The sequence below is a fragment of the Trichomycterus rosablanca genome, chromosome 6 (genome assembly GCF_030014385.1).
Source record: "Trichomycterus rosablanca isolate fTriRos1 chromosome 6, fTriRos1.hap1, whole genome shotgun sequence".
NCBI classification, from domain to species: Eukaryota; Metazoa; Chordata; class Actinopteri; order Siluriformes; family Trichomycteridae; genus Trichomycterus; species Trichomycterus rosablanca.
Window position 1 is genome coordinate 21,439,270 of NC_085993.1, and position 15,228 is coordinate 21,454,497.

A 15,228-nucleotide genomic window follows, 5' to 3' on the forward strand; every position below is an offset into this window, starting at 1 on the left:
TTATAAAGAAATAAATACACGCTATATTCACAAGTTGTCGGGAGCAGAACACTTTTATTAACTTATTCTGTTAAGGTACCAAATACCGGAAAGCTGAGTCAAGCACGTTAGTCCATGCACTATGGAAGCCCCAAAGGGTCAAAACACACTCACTTCGTGTAGAAACGGCCATCAAACCATTGTCACGATACAACCACAGAAAAGTCTGTTACAATAACTACACCTTATCCCACCTAAAGCACCGCTGATCTACAATGTTTGCTGATGGAGAAATTCTAACCTACAATCTGACATTTACTGCCTAGTATGTGAGTGAATAAATCTCCCTTACAGTTTTCTCTTGTCCCAGCAGTTTTTAACATCAGTACATTTAGCATAAAATGTGTTCACCATTTTAATTGTAACATTTCACTTAAAAATCCTTGTTTTCTATAACATTTACACAGATTTTTTTTTATGCGATTAATCGCGATTAACTATATGAAATTCTGAGATTAATCGCGATTAAAAATTTTAATCGTTTGACAGCCCTAATATATATATATATATATAGTATATATACTGTATATATAACATATATTTTGATATATATTATATATAGATAGCCTAGTAGTTGTATCAACATCTGCATGTAATCAATAACTGACTGTCAAATCAGATGTCTGTTTGTTTATTAGGATTTTAACGTCGTGTTTTACACTTTGGTTACATCATGACAGGAACGGTAGTTACTCATTACACAAGATTCATCAGGTCACAAGTTTATATCGAATACAGTCATGGACAATTTAGTGTCTCCAATTCACCTCACTTGCACGTCTTTGTACTGTGGGAGGAAACCGGAGCACCTGGAGTAAACCCACGCGAACACGGGGAGAACATGCAAACTCCACACAGAGAGGACCCGGACCGCCCCACCTTATCAAACCTTTCTCTTATCAAATTAAGAGAAAATAAAAATTAATTGTGCTCCAGTGGGAAGTAAGAACAGAAATGAGTCTCTCCATCACGGATTAAATGCTGTATTTTTGCTGTACACGTTTCTTTTTTGGAGAGCGCTATTTGTCTCCTGTCTCACTCGTCTTTTTCTCAACTTTCTCCTGCACAGTCGTCTGTATCTCTCCCTTCGTTTTTTCTACGTTCGCTATCTTTCTTTTTCTTTCCACCGTCTTTTCACATGTAACTCGCCTCTAACTCTCTCATCTGTCTGCACTAGAGTCGCAGTGTTTACCGGCTGGAATGCACAGACTTGATTGGCTGAGTGGTGTCACGTGATTGGTCTGTAAACCGCTACCGTAAAGACTACAAAAGCTGCGCCGGTTAAAATAGAAGCGCTCAAATAATAACTTTCTGTTTTGGCTGTAGGTCCGGGTCCGTATGGGACAGCCTCTGGGTCCGGATCCGGATCGCGGTCCGCCTGTTAGTGACCTCTGGTCTAGAAGATGACCAGCTCAAACAGCAGCAATAGATGAGTGATCCACTTTACATCTACAGGGTGGACCAACCAGATAGGTAGGAGTGTCTAACAGAGTGGACAGTGAATGGACACGGTATTTAAAAACTCCAGCAGTGCTGCTGTGTCTGATCCGCTCATACCAGCACAACACACACTAACACACCACCACCAAGTAATTATCACTGCAGTGAGAATCATCCACCACCTAAATAATACCTACTCTGTGGTGGTCCTGACCATTGAAGAACAGGGTGAAAGCAGGCTAAAAAGTATGTAGAAAAACAGATGGACTACAGTCAGTAACTGTAGAACTACAAAGTGCTTCTATATGGTAAGTGGAGCTAATAAAATGGACAATAAGTGTAGAAACAAGGAGGTGGTTTTAATGTTATGGCTAATCAGTGTATATTGTTTAGTGTTGACAGAAGCGAATTATGTTGTGTGAATAAATGAAACCATACCTGAAATATTAATGTTCATATTTAGATTATAATAATGCCTTCTTCGTAATATTGACAAGTAAAGAAGTAGGTTTCACCTTCTCATGTTTTAATAATGCCTGTCGACTTACTTACTTATTAAACTTATTAAATTAATAATTAAAATACCTGGTCATCATAATTACTTGCACTTTACAAAGACAAATATCATGTCTTTATGACAACAATAGAAATATAATTAGATTTTAAAAGGCAATTAAAATCTTATTTTTTTTACATTTCTTTAGGTGCACAAGAATTAAAGGAATTAAACAAAAGTATTGATTGACGCTGCCCATATTTTTTTTTATTCTTTGTAGCGTAAATGATCGACCTAAGTTCAGTTTGATCCCTGTCCTAAAGGCTTTTGTTCTTTTAATGGCAGATTTATATTGTCCATCTTACTATCAATAATACATGGCTTATTGCTCTCTGAATGGTCATTACTGGTCATTTCACTTGAACTTTGAGAATTTCTCTATTGTCCAACTAGTTGTTTGTAATGTCCTTAAGAACATGACAAATAACCCACATACTCACATTAAAGCCAAGCAATTTACCTGAGACATAAGTGTTTCTCCATTCCTCAGCCAGCTGAAAGATGGTTTGGGCTTTCCATTGGCTTTGCATTCCCAAGACAGCCTGTCTTCGATAGACAAGGTCGTGCTTGTCATTGTCTCCAACCAGTGAGGTTTGGCTATAAAAGAAAAAAAAAAACAGTAAGAGACTTTGCCTACCATACATTATTTCACTTAATATAGAGGATGTACAACCCCAAATCAGAAAAAGTTGGGACAGCAAAAAAACACAGTTTCTTACATTACTTTTATTTCATTGCAGACAAAATATTTCATGTTTTGTCTGGTCAACTTCATTTCATTTATTAATACACATCCATTCCTGCATTTCAGGCCTGCAACACATTCCCAAAAAGTTGGGAAAGCAATTACCAGTTTGTAATGTTGCCATTCCTTTTCACCACACTTAAAAGACGTTTTGGCACCGAGGATACCAAGTGATTTAGTGTTTCAGCTTTTATTTTGTTCCATTCTTTCTGCAAACACGTCTTAAGACGTGCAACAGTACGGGGTCGTCGTTGTCGCATTTTTTTTTTTCAAAATTCTCCACACATTCACTATTGGGGACAGATCAGAGCCCAGAGAAGTTGACGCCGCTTCTGGACATGGTTAACATAAGGCTTCTTTTTTGCACAGTAAAGTTTTAAGTGGCATTTGTGCATGTAACTCTGTATTGTAGTGCTTGATAAAGGTTTGCCAAAGTAATCCCTCACCCATGTGGTTATATCAGCTATTGTTGAGTGGCGGTTCTTGATGCAGTGTCATCTGAGGGATTGAAGATACGGGCGTTCAGCTTAAGCTTGCACCCTTGGTCTTTATGCACTGAAATTCCTCCCGATTCCTTGAATGGTTTAATGATATTATGCACTGTAGAGGGAGAGATATGCAAATCCCTTCCAATCTTTCATTGAGGTACATTGTTTTTAAACATTTCAATTATTTTCTCACACATTATTTGACAAACTGGAGATCCTCTGACCATCTTTGCTCATCAAAGACTCAGCCTGTCCTGGATGCTGCTTTTGTACCAAATCATGATTACAATCACCTGTTGACATCACCTGTTTGGAATCACATCATTATTTCACCTCATTACTAGCCCTAAATTGCCCGTCCCAACTTTTTTTTGGAATGTTTGCAGGCCTGAAATGCAGGAATTGAGGTATATTAACAAATTAAATGAAGTTAAGCAGACAACACATAAAATATCTAGGTTTCAAACTGTCTGCAATCTAATAAAAGTAAATGTAAGGAACACTGCATTTTTATTTTATTCGCATTTTGGGGTTGTAAATTAGTTTTGAACCTGCAATGAATTGAATATATTCAGCTCCGAATATTCACCCATAATAAAAAGACTCTCTGTCATTAATTTTAGTGTACTTCTCAGAAGTATGAATTTTAACTGCAGTTACAAGTCTCATTGTAGGAAAAACATCATCTGCATAAAAGCCCCTTCACAAAAACAAGGACTTTCCCTAGGTGGTCTTAGGCTCTTTTTTTTCCCTCTTGGCATTTTCTCTTCCAAATGAATATCACTCAGCGGGGTGGGACTGGGGTTGTAATAAAAATCGAAGAATGGCTGCTCATTTCACTGAAGCATAATGGTCATGAATTGAACTCTTGAAGCAAAACGCCCCCTCTCTTCATACAAAGTGACAATTCTATCAGACCAGAGGAACCCTCTCTCCTCTCAACACAAATAAATCCTCTGACCTCGTTCCATAGCCTTATTATCCAGGCGCCTGGCAGACACCCCCTGGTGCCTGTGTACTAAGTGTGAGTTCAATTAATGCTGTGGTATAATTGCATTTCAAAAATAATCTCCTATTACCAAGAACCCGAATAAGCCCTGAGATTCCCTAATGAAACAGAGCTGCTATTTGCTCAGCACAAGTTCTCAAAGTAAGTAAAGTAGTTGAGACATACAAATGAAAATGAAAAAAAGCACTTGGTATTTGTTGGTATTTCTACAAGTACATAATTAGACCATCAGAGATTATTAGAAATGAGAAAACAACATTTAAAAGAACATGTCATTAATGGCATTTTGTCTTAATTAGGCTTGTTGTAACTTAGTCATGGTGTATGATGACAGATACTTTTCCATTGTTTAATTTAAAATAAGCTAGAAATTATTATAGAAAGAGTGGAGGCTGTTGGAATCACACACATACAGTCAAACCAAAAAGTCTGCACACCACTTACACTTTCTCGACGTTTTATTACATTACAGACTCATTCTATAATAGATTGAGATCATTTTTTGTCACACAATTCTACACAAAATAGTCCACAATGACAAAGTGAAAGCAGGTTTTTAGACATTTGTTCTAATTTATTAAAAATCTAAATGTAAAATATCATATGTACACAAGTGTGCACGCCCTTTGATATGACACCCAAAAGTGAGCCGAGGTGCATTTTTTTTTTTTTTTTACTGATACTGCTTGAGATGTTTCTACAATTTTATTGGAGTCCACCTGTGGTAAATTCAATTGATTGGACATGATTGGGGATTGCCAACATCTGCTTATATAAGATCACACAGTTGGCAGTGTGTATCAGAGCAAACTCCAAGCCATGGGGTCACAGAAATTATCTGCAGACCTCAGAAACAGGATTGTGTCAAAGCATAGATCTGGAGAAGGGTACAGAAAAATTGCTGCAGCTTTACAGGTCCCAAAGAGCACAGTGGCCACCATCATTTGTAAATGGAAGAAGTTTGAAACCACCAAAAATCTTCCTAGACCTGGTTGCCCGGCCAAACTGAGCAATCGGGGAAGACGGGCCTTGGCCAGGGAGATGGACAGGAACCCGGGGGTCACACTTATAGAGCTCCAGTGTATCCTTGTGGAGATGGGAGAACCTATCAGAAGATCAACCATCCAGGCAGCACTCCACAAATCACACCTTTATGGTAGACTGGCCAGACGGAAGCCACTCCTTAGTAAAAGGCACATTACAGCCCGCTTGGAGTTATCAAATTGAATGCCAATTGAAGGCCTGAATACCAAGCGTCACGTCTGGAGCAAACAAGGCACCGCTCATCACCTGGCTAATGCCATCCCTACAGTGAAGCATGGCGGTGGCATCATCATGATGTGGGGATGTTGTTCAGCAGCGGGACCGGGGCGACTAGTCCTGATAGAGGGAAAGATGAATGCAGCTAAGTACACCGAGATCCTTAAAGAAAACCTGCTCCAGAGTGCTCTGGACCTCAGACTGGGGAGAAGGTTTACCTTCCAACATGACAACGACCCAAAGCACTCAGCCAAGAGAACAAAGATGTGGCTTCGGAGAAAGTCTGTGAATGTCCTTGAGTGGCCCAGCCAGAGCCCAGACCTGAATCCAATCAAACATCTGTGGAAGGAGCTGAAAATGGCTGTGTACCGAAGCTCCCCATCCAACCAGACAGAGCTTGCAAGAATATGCCAAAAGGAATGGGCCAAAAATGTCCAGAAACAAGTGTTCCAGGTTCGTAGCTTCTTTCCCAAGATGCATTGAAGCTGTAATTGCTGCGAAAGGCGCATCAACCAAGTATTAGGCTAAGGGTGTGTACAGATATGTAACCCCTAAATAAACCATTTTTGTCAGTAAAATAAAATTGCATATTTTCTAAACCCTGTTTTCACTTCGTAATTATTGGTGATTGTGTGTAGATGTTTGAGGCAAAAAAAAGAACTCAATCTATTATAGAATGAGTCTGTAATGTAACAAGATGTGGAGAAGGTGAAAGGGATGTGCAGACTTTCTGGCATGAGCATATAACAAACAAATAAAATATCTTTAATGTAATCTAAATCGTTATCTTTCCACTGACAAAAGTTAACTTTAATATCGTCCTCTAAAATACATTAAATCAGCTGTATTGGAGTATGTGGATACCTTAAAGATGAGTATATGATAGTAAAACTCGGTTTGTAGAGTGCATTTTCTCAGGTTATTTTACAGTAATCAACAGAAACTATTTGAAAAAAGGCCCAGACAACACCTTTCAAAAGATAAAAAATATATATACAGTGGGGTCAAAAAGTATTTAGTCAGCCACTGATTGTGCAAGTTCTCCTACTTAGAAAGATGAGAGAGGTCTGTAATTTTCATCATAGCTACACTTCAACTATGAGAGACAAAATGAGAAAAAAAAAATCCAGGAAATCACATTGTAGGATTTTTAAAGAATTTATTTGTAAATTATGGTGGAAAATAAGTATTTGGTCAATAACAAAAGTTCAACTCAATACTTTGTAACATAACCTTTGTTGGCAATGACAGAGGTCAAACGTTTCCTGTAAGTCTTCACCAGGTTTGCACACACTGTAGCTGGTATTTTGGCCCATTCCTCCATGCAGATCTCCTCTAGAGCAGTGATGCTTTGGGGCTGTCGCTGGGCAACACGGACTCCACACATTTTCTATGGGGTTGAGGTCTGGAGACTGGCTAGGCCACTCCAGGACCTTGAAATGCTTTTTACGGAGCCACTCCTTCGTTGCCCGAGCGGTGTGTTTGGGATCATTGTCATGCTGGAAGACCCAGCCACGTTCCATCTTCAATGCTCTCACTGATGGAACGAGGTTTTGGCTTAAAATCTCACGATACATGGCCCCGTTCATTCTTCCCTCAACACGGATCAGTCGTCCTGTCCCCTTTGCAGAAAAACAGCCCCAAAGCATGATGTTTCCACCCCCATGCTTCACAGTAGGTATGGTGTTCTTGGGTTTTTCTTCTTCCTCCAAACACGACGAGTTGAGTTTTTACCAAAAAGTTCCATTTTGGTTTCATCTGATCACATGATATTCTCCCAATCCTCTTCTGGATCATCCATATGCTCTCTGGCAAACTTCAGACGGGCCTGGACATGTACTGGCTTAAGCGCGGGACACGCCTGGCACTGCAGGATTTGAGTCCCTCTCGGCGTAGTGTGTTACTGATGGTCCCTTTGTTACTTTGGTCCCAGCTCTCTGCAGGTCATTCATCAGGTCCCTCCGTGTAGTTCTGGGATTTTTGCTCACCGTTCTCATGATCATTTTGACCCCACGGGATCTAGGGAGATTATCAATGGTCTTGTATGTCTTCCATTTTCTTACAATTGCTCCCACAGTTGATTTATTCACACCAACCTGCTTGCCTATTGTAGATTCACTCTTCCCAGCCTGGTGTAGGTCTACAATTTTCTTCCTGGTGTCCTTCGACAGCTCTTTGGTCTTGGCCATGATTGACTGGTTGAGGCTGTGGACAGGTGTCTTTTATACAGATAACGATGTCAAACAGGTGCCATTAATACAGGTAATGAGTGGAGGACAGAAGAGCTTCTTAAAGAATAAGTTACAGGTCTGTGAGAGCCAGAAATCTTGCTTGTTTGTTATTGACCAAATACTTATTTTCCACCATAATTTACGAATAAATTCTTTAAAAATCCTACAATGTGATTTCCTGGATTTTTTTTTTCTCATTTTGTCTCTCATAGTTGAAGTGTACCTATGATGAAAATTACAGACCTCTCTCATCTTTCTAAGTAGGAGAACTTGCACAATCAGTGGCTGACTAAATACTTTTTGGCCCCACTGTAATAATAAATAAAATGAATAAATAAATACTATACAAGGACACCACTATGATCCTGAACACCCCTGGGCCTAATTTATAACATTATTATTATGGTGTCATCATATGTGTTTGAGGACATTGTACTGCCTCCTGACTGCAAATGTGGATTGACAGACTTGTTGTGACATGACCTTGCTCTAAGTTATAACTCACATGTCACAATGGAGATGACACTCATCGCTTTTAGAGCCAAGCATTGAAATGAAAGTGAAAGCATGTCATAACAGGCCATTATGCTTGAGTGGGGAAAAGGTAACAAGAAAAGATTTTCTCTGGATTTGGCTTTGGGCTTTAGAGAAACCTCAATAAACATGTTTATGCCCAAGAAGTTATTCAGACGTTCATCATAGTAAGTAAAGGAATGCTTGGTCAAGGTGAAACAACAGTGTAATATGCTAAGCCCACCACAACAGAGATTTCTAGTTCAGCTGTGCTACTGGTCTGGCGTTCCCAGGTATTTAAATCATCCAAAGATCTTCTAGGCCACCCAATAAGAATTGGTCCCTACTAAATCTGGTTTCTGTCAAGGTTTCGTCCTTATAATATTCTTCCTTGCTACTGATGCCCCTGGCTTGCTCAATAGGTGTTATTGGACCTTGAATCTGCGAAGTCGCTTTGAGGCAAGGTAAAGCTGTAAAAAGCACTATACAAATTTGATGTTTGACTTGACTCCTCATTGCTGCTGCAACAGTGACTCCTGCTTTCTGCTGAAGGCACCAACGTACACCAATCAGCCATAACATTAGTTTCTACACACATTGTCCATTTTATCGGCTTCATTACCATATAGAAGCACTTTGAAGTTCTACAATTACTGACTGTAGTCCATCTGTTTCTCTGCATGCTTTGTTAGCCCCCTTTCATGCTGTTCCTCAATGGTCAGGACCCCCACAGGACCACTACAGAGTAGGTATTATTTAAGTGGTGGATAATTCTCAGCACTGCAGTGACACTGACATGGTGGTGGTATGCTAGTGTGTGTTGTGCTGGTATGAGTGGATAAGACACAGCAGTGCTGATGGAGTTTTTAAACACCTCACTGTCACTGCTGGACTGAAAATAATCCACCAACCTAAAATATCCAGCCAACAGCACTCTGTAGGCAGCGTCCTGTGACCACTGATGAAGGTCTAGAAGATGACCAACTCAAACAGCAGCAATAGATGAGCGATCATCTCTGACTTTACATCTACAAGGTGGACCAACTAGGTAGGAGTGTCTAATAGAGTGGACAGTGAGTGGACATGGTATTTAAAAACTCCAGCAGCGCTGCTGTGTCTGATCCACAACACACATTAACACACCACCACCATGTCATTGAATGATCCACCACCTAAATAGTACTTGCTCTGTGGGGGTCCTGACCATTGAAGAACATGGTGAATGCAGGCTAAAAAAGTATGTAGAGAAACAGACGGACTACAGTCAGTAATGGACAGTGATTGTAGAAATGAGGTGGTTTTAATGTTATGGCTGATCAGTGTAAAATGCATAACGAACAAGGCATAGCATGACTTTTCATGCAGCTTTCTGTGAGAATCAACTACTGTGCACAGTGTTAGAGCACTTGACCCACCATGAATAAAACGATAATGAAACATTTAGTGAAAATGTGTAATATATGCAAAACATCTCACATACTGGGGATAAAGATCAAACCCAGTCGTCAGCCTTACCATGAAATGCAAGGCGTCCTTTTGCTACATTCTTCCCTCGACTGTTCTCTGCAACACACTCGTAGGTGCCAGTGTCTTCCTGCTGAAACCGTGGGATCTCCAAAATAGCATTGGAGTTTCTCAGCTTGACTTTACTGGGAAATGGCACGTCGTTAGTTCTTCTCCAAGTGATCTTAGGAACTGGACTATGAAAGAGGGAATAAAAAAAGACAGCAAAAAGTCAAAGCTTCTAGAATCATTTGACCAATTGTAGTTAAAATCTCTTAATATTTTTGTTGCTGTTTTGTAGCCTTGATAATTTCATAGGTTAATTCTTCTTAGAATGCTGTTCCTAAATTATATTTCATCACAATCCGTTATTACTTCACACTTAATTTCAAGAGCTTTTGGAAACTTAAAAAGATAAAAATAAATAAATGAATACATACATTTACATTTTAAATTAATTTGATTTTTAAAGAATGTTACCACTGTTAAGGCACCATAACTCTGAATCATTGACATTTTCTGCATTTAGCAGACACTTTTATCCGAAGCGACTTACAGTATACAGTCTAAGCAATTGATGGTTAAGGGCCTTGCTCAAGGGCCCAACAGTGGCAACCAGGCAGTAGTGGGGCTTGAACCGGCAACCTTCTATTTACTAGTCCAGTACCTTAACCACTAGGCTACAACTGCCCAACTGAATCAAAGCATTAGACACAAATTCTAATTCTAGGTTTTCTACAACCTCAAATCAGAAAAAGTTGGGACAGTATGGAAAATGCGAATAAAATTAAAGTGCAGTGTTCCTTACATTTACTTTGACTTTTATTTGATTGCAGACAGTTTGAACCCAAGATATTTCATGTTTTGTCTGCTCAACTTCATTTCATTTGTTAATATACCTCCATTCCTGCATTTCAGGCCTGTAACACATTCCAAACAAAGTTGGGATGGAGGAAGTTTAGGGCTAGTAATGAGGTGAAAAAACTAAATAATGATGTGACATCATTCCAAACAGGTGATGTCATCAGGTGATTGTAATCATGGTTTGGTACAAAAGCAGCATCCAGGAAAGGCTGAGTCTTTGATGAGCAAAGATGATCAGAGGATCTCCAGTTTGTAAACAAATGCGAGAAAATGATTGAAATGTTTAAAAACAATGTACCTCAAAGAAAGATTGGAAGGAATTTGCATATTTCTCCCTCTACAGTGCATAATATCATTAAACGATTCAAAGAATCAGGAGGGATTTCAGTGCGTAAAGGCCAAGAGCGCAAGCTAAATGTAAATGCCCATGATTATCAATCCCCCTCAGACGGCACTGCATCAAGAACTGCCACTCAACAATGGCTGGTATTACCACATGGGCAAGGGATTACTTTGGCAAACCTTTATCAAGCACTACAATACAGAGTTACATGCACAAATGCCACTTAAAACTTTACTGTGCAAAAAAGAAGCCTTATGTTAACCATGTCCAGAAGCACCGTCGACTTCTTTGGGCTCAGAGGCATCTAGGATGGACCATCACACAGTGGAAACATGTATTGTGGTCAGATGAATCAGCTTTTTTTTGGACGCTGTGTGCACCGGACCAAAGCTGAAAGAACAATCCAGACTGTTATTAGCAACAAGTCCAAAAGCCAGGGTCTGTCATGGTATGGGGCTGTGTCAGTGCCCTTGGCAAAGGTCATTTACACTTCTGTAATGGCAGCATTATTGCAGAAAAGTACACTGAGATCTTAGAGCAACATATGCTGCCATCAAGACGTCATCTTTTCCAGGGACGTCCATGCATTTTTTAACAAGACAATGCAAAACCACATGCTGCACACATTACAAAGGCATGACTGTGGAAGAAGAGGGTACGGGTACTGGACTGGCCTACCTGCAGTCCTGACCTGTCCTTAATAGAGAATGTGAGGAGAATTTTGAAACGCAAAATGCATCAATGACCCCGTACTGTTGCACATCTTAAGACGTGTTTGCAGAAAGAATGGAACAAAATAAAAGCTGAAACACTAAATCACTTGGTATCCTCGGTGCCAAACATCTTTTAAGTGTGGTGAAGAGGAATAGCAACATTACAAAGTGGTAAATGCTTTACTGTCCCAATTTTTTTTTAAATGTGTTGCAGGCCTGAAATGCAGGAATGGATGTTTATTAATAAATGAAATGAAGTTGAGCAGATAAAACATGAAATATCTCAGGTTCATCCTGTCTGCAATGAAATCAAAGTCAAAGTAAATGTAAGAAAGTCTGTGTTTTTTTTTTTTATTATTTGCATTTTCCATGCTGTCCCAACTTTTTCTGATTTGGGGTTGTAATATTTGAACATGAAGCCAATCAGCTGCAAGTTTAAATATGTCAAAAACGTAATTCACACTCAACTCCTGTCCTATTACTGTTTAGACTCTTAGAAACTGTAATCTCCTCTCCTTTTCAAAAATAGCCCTTTTACTGTACTAAATGAGGCCTCTTCCTCTGAGAAGATGCATCCGGCTCATTTTCCACCCGATTTAAGAAGTAAATCTTTTTGGTTAGTGCTTTCTGAAAAGCAGGCCATTAAGGCAAGAATCCTCATGTAAAAAATCACCATTGCAGATGGCTAATCGCATTAGAAAAAGACCTAAAGGAATGATCTTAAATTTCAACCTCTTGCAGCAGCGTATCAAAGGAATAAAACCACATGATATCCAGGCATGGGGTGTAAACTGCAGATCAACAAAACACACACACACATACACACACAGACAGACACACACACACACACTTACTTCCCCAAGGCGAAGCACTCCAGTTTCACAGAAGATCCTTTCGCAGCAGGAACAGTGTCTGGGAAATGAACTTCTATTTTGGGCTCATACTCTCCCATTGCTCCTGTGATGGGTTAAAAAAAAAATGAAACAATAAGAAATGAAATAAAAACACAAAAATACATACTATGTTTTTCATAAATGATTTATGGCAAATGCACTTTATACTACTGTCTACAGGCAAAAACAAGAGGACAGTCATAAAATAAGTGTCTGAATATGGAGCGCCGAGAACAGCCATAAAAACACACACAAGATGTCCTATAAAAGATTTAGAGCATTCTCTTGGTAAAACCACAATCTATCTCAAATGGTAATGTGGCCTCTCCTTGTCTTTGTCAAGACTACAGGTTAGCTGTCTTAAAAGGCAACGGTTCAGTCTACAAAGGCCTGGCATTTAAAAAAATGCATCTCTCAAGCAACCTTTGAAAAAAGTGACCTTTAATGGAAAGCTATCTTTCTTTAAATCTGAGATAGCATCCTATTTTGAGCACACCATCATGACTTATCTGATGTAAATGTGAATCTTACCATCGTTTCTCAGCACCAAAGGGGTGGGAGAACTTAAGACTTTTTCTTCTGTGATGCTGTTGTTCACGACACATGTGTAGTTGCCTGCATCAGATGGTTCCACCTTAGCAATGTAAAGGTTTCCAGTCTCTTGGGACACAAAGCGCCTGCTGTCCTGCTGAACAAAGTTTGGGTATTCATTGAAGATCCAGGCAAAATTGAGATCTAGAAAAAAAATACAGAAGCAGCTCTTAGGTTTATGTAAGGATTCAACTACAATGATCAAAAATGTTCTAGAACAAAAACTGATACAACACAGTAGCTGTTGACCTAAGCATAATAAGGTAAAATAAAATTAAATGAAAACAGCCACTTTGTTCAGCGCTTGGTTTGAGCGGTGCGGTAAAACATCATCAAAGTGCGCACATGAGACGAATCTGCATTTGTGTACTGTAAAATAACAGTTAAATTCAATCTGAAAGCATCCGCATGTATCTGTGTTTAGCTGTATTTTCCTCACTGTTTCACTTTTAAACTTGTGTTATAGTTTGGTGTTCTGAGCAATCAGCTTTTTCAAGTGTAAAACGCTTATAGTAAAAAAAAAAAAAAAAAGCTTAATGTGGATGAATGTACTAAAAGAACGACTCAGATTAAGCATCTCCACGATTAAGAAGCATAAGGGAACAATATTGTAGTAAAGGTAAAGTGCAGGTTTTATTGTAATTTTTATTGATTTTTAACTGTTTTCAATTGTATTTCAGTGTTTTTATATTATATTTGTGTTATTTTTAGTGTGCAAGTGTCAAAAACAACCCCATTATTTCACATTAGCCTAAAATATATGCAGTTCCATGGGACCATAGAACACATTAACAGGTTTACCATACATCCTTATGGAAAAAAAACACCTTGAAACTCAAGATACCACTGTATTTTATTTTCAGCAACAGCTTTATCCTTGTCAGGGCTGTGGCAGGTCCGGTTTTACTAAGATACACTGGGCACAAGGCAGGAATACCCCGCACCAATAGACATAGCCAATCGTGTCTGTGAAGAAGTCTGGCTGGCTGACAGCCGGCCATTAGTGGTGGGTTAGTGTAATAGACCGCTGTACCACCTGAGCACCATGAAGGGTCTTTGTGTGTATCATAATTTATCCATTCTTTTCCTGAGCACTGGATCTGTAGACTATCCTGAAACACTTAAATCAACATTACATTTATTTGTACAGCAAATCAGTTTACTGCACTGCATCACACACTCACTCTGCATTAAATCTTTTTCATTACTTATTCAATTTTGTAATTATTGACAACCTTGTTAAAGAAAGGTTAAAAAGGGACATGGAGGCATAAGTTGTGGTTAATTAGTAATTTAAAGGCATGCAATGCATTGGCACCTTGTTCCTTATGCCCATTGTTTCTGTCACAACCCTGATCAGAATGAAGTGGCTGATGCAAATGATTTAAAATGAAAATAATAACATTTATTTAAACAAATATTATTATTATTATTATTATTATTGTAATTATTATTATCATTATTATCATTTAACAACAGCACACCATAATTATCGCCACCCCTGCAAGTATTTGTCTTAAACTTAATGGAAATACAAACCAAGAAATCTAAGAACAATATATTAAAAGGGTCATGCCACTGGGAGGCCATTGCAAAATAAATATTTTTGGATTTTTGTCCTGTAAAATCCAAATTGAATCTAGTTTACTTTTAAAAAACTCTTTGTTCTCACTCACTCACTTTCTTAACCGCTTATCCAATTAGGGTTGGGGGGGGGGGGGGGGGGGTGTGCCTATCGCAGCTTTTCAATGGGTGCAAGGCACACAGTAACACCCTGGACGGGCCGCCAGTCCATCACAAGGCAGACACACACACACACACACATTCACCTATAGGGCAATTCAGTGTCTCCAATTAACCTGACCGCATGTTTTAGGACTGTGGGAGGAAACCGGAGCTCCCAGAGGAAACCCACGCAGACACGGGTAGAACATGCAAACTCCAAACAGAAAGGACCCGGACCGCCCCGTCTGGGAATCGAACCCAAGACCTGCTTGCTGTGAGGTAACAGTGCTACCCACCGAGCCACCCAACTCTTTA

General features: G+C 39.3%; 1 protein-coding gene across 1 annotated transcript in view; it reads right to left on the bottom strand.

Moving 5' to 3' along the window:
* The window catches only part of cntn3b (contactin 3b), a 144,728-nt gene that overhangs the window by 69,658 nt on the left and 59,842 nt on the right, over positions 1 to 15,228 (bottom strand). The window contains exons 5-8 of the mRNA XM_062997172.1: positions 13,129 to 13,332; positions 12,559 to 12,661; positions 9,797 to 9,981; positions 2,496 to 2,632 (exon numbers count right to left, since the gene is read on the bottom strand). Coding sequence (XP_062853242.1) covers positions 2,496 to 2,632; positions 9,797 to 9,981; positions 12,559 to 12,661; positions 13,129 to 13,332 — 629 coding nt within the window. The remainder of the gene's footprint in view (positions 1 to 2,495; positions 2,633 to 9,796; positions 9,982 to 12,558; positions 12,662 to 13,128; positions 13,333 to 15,228) is intronic.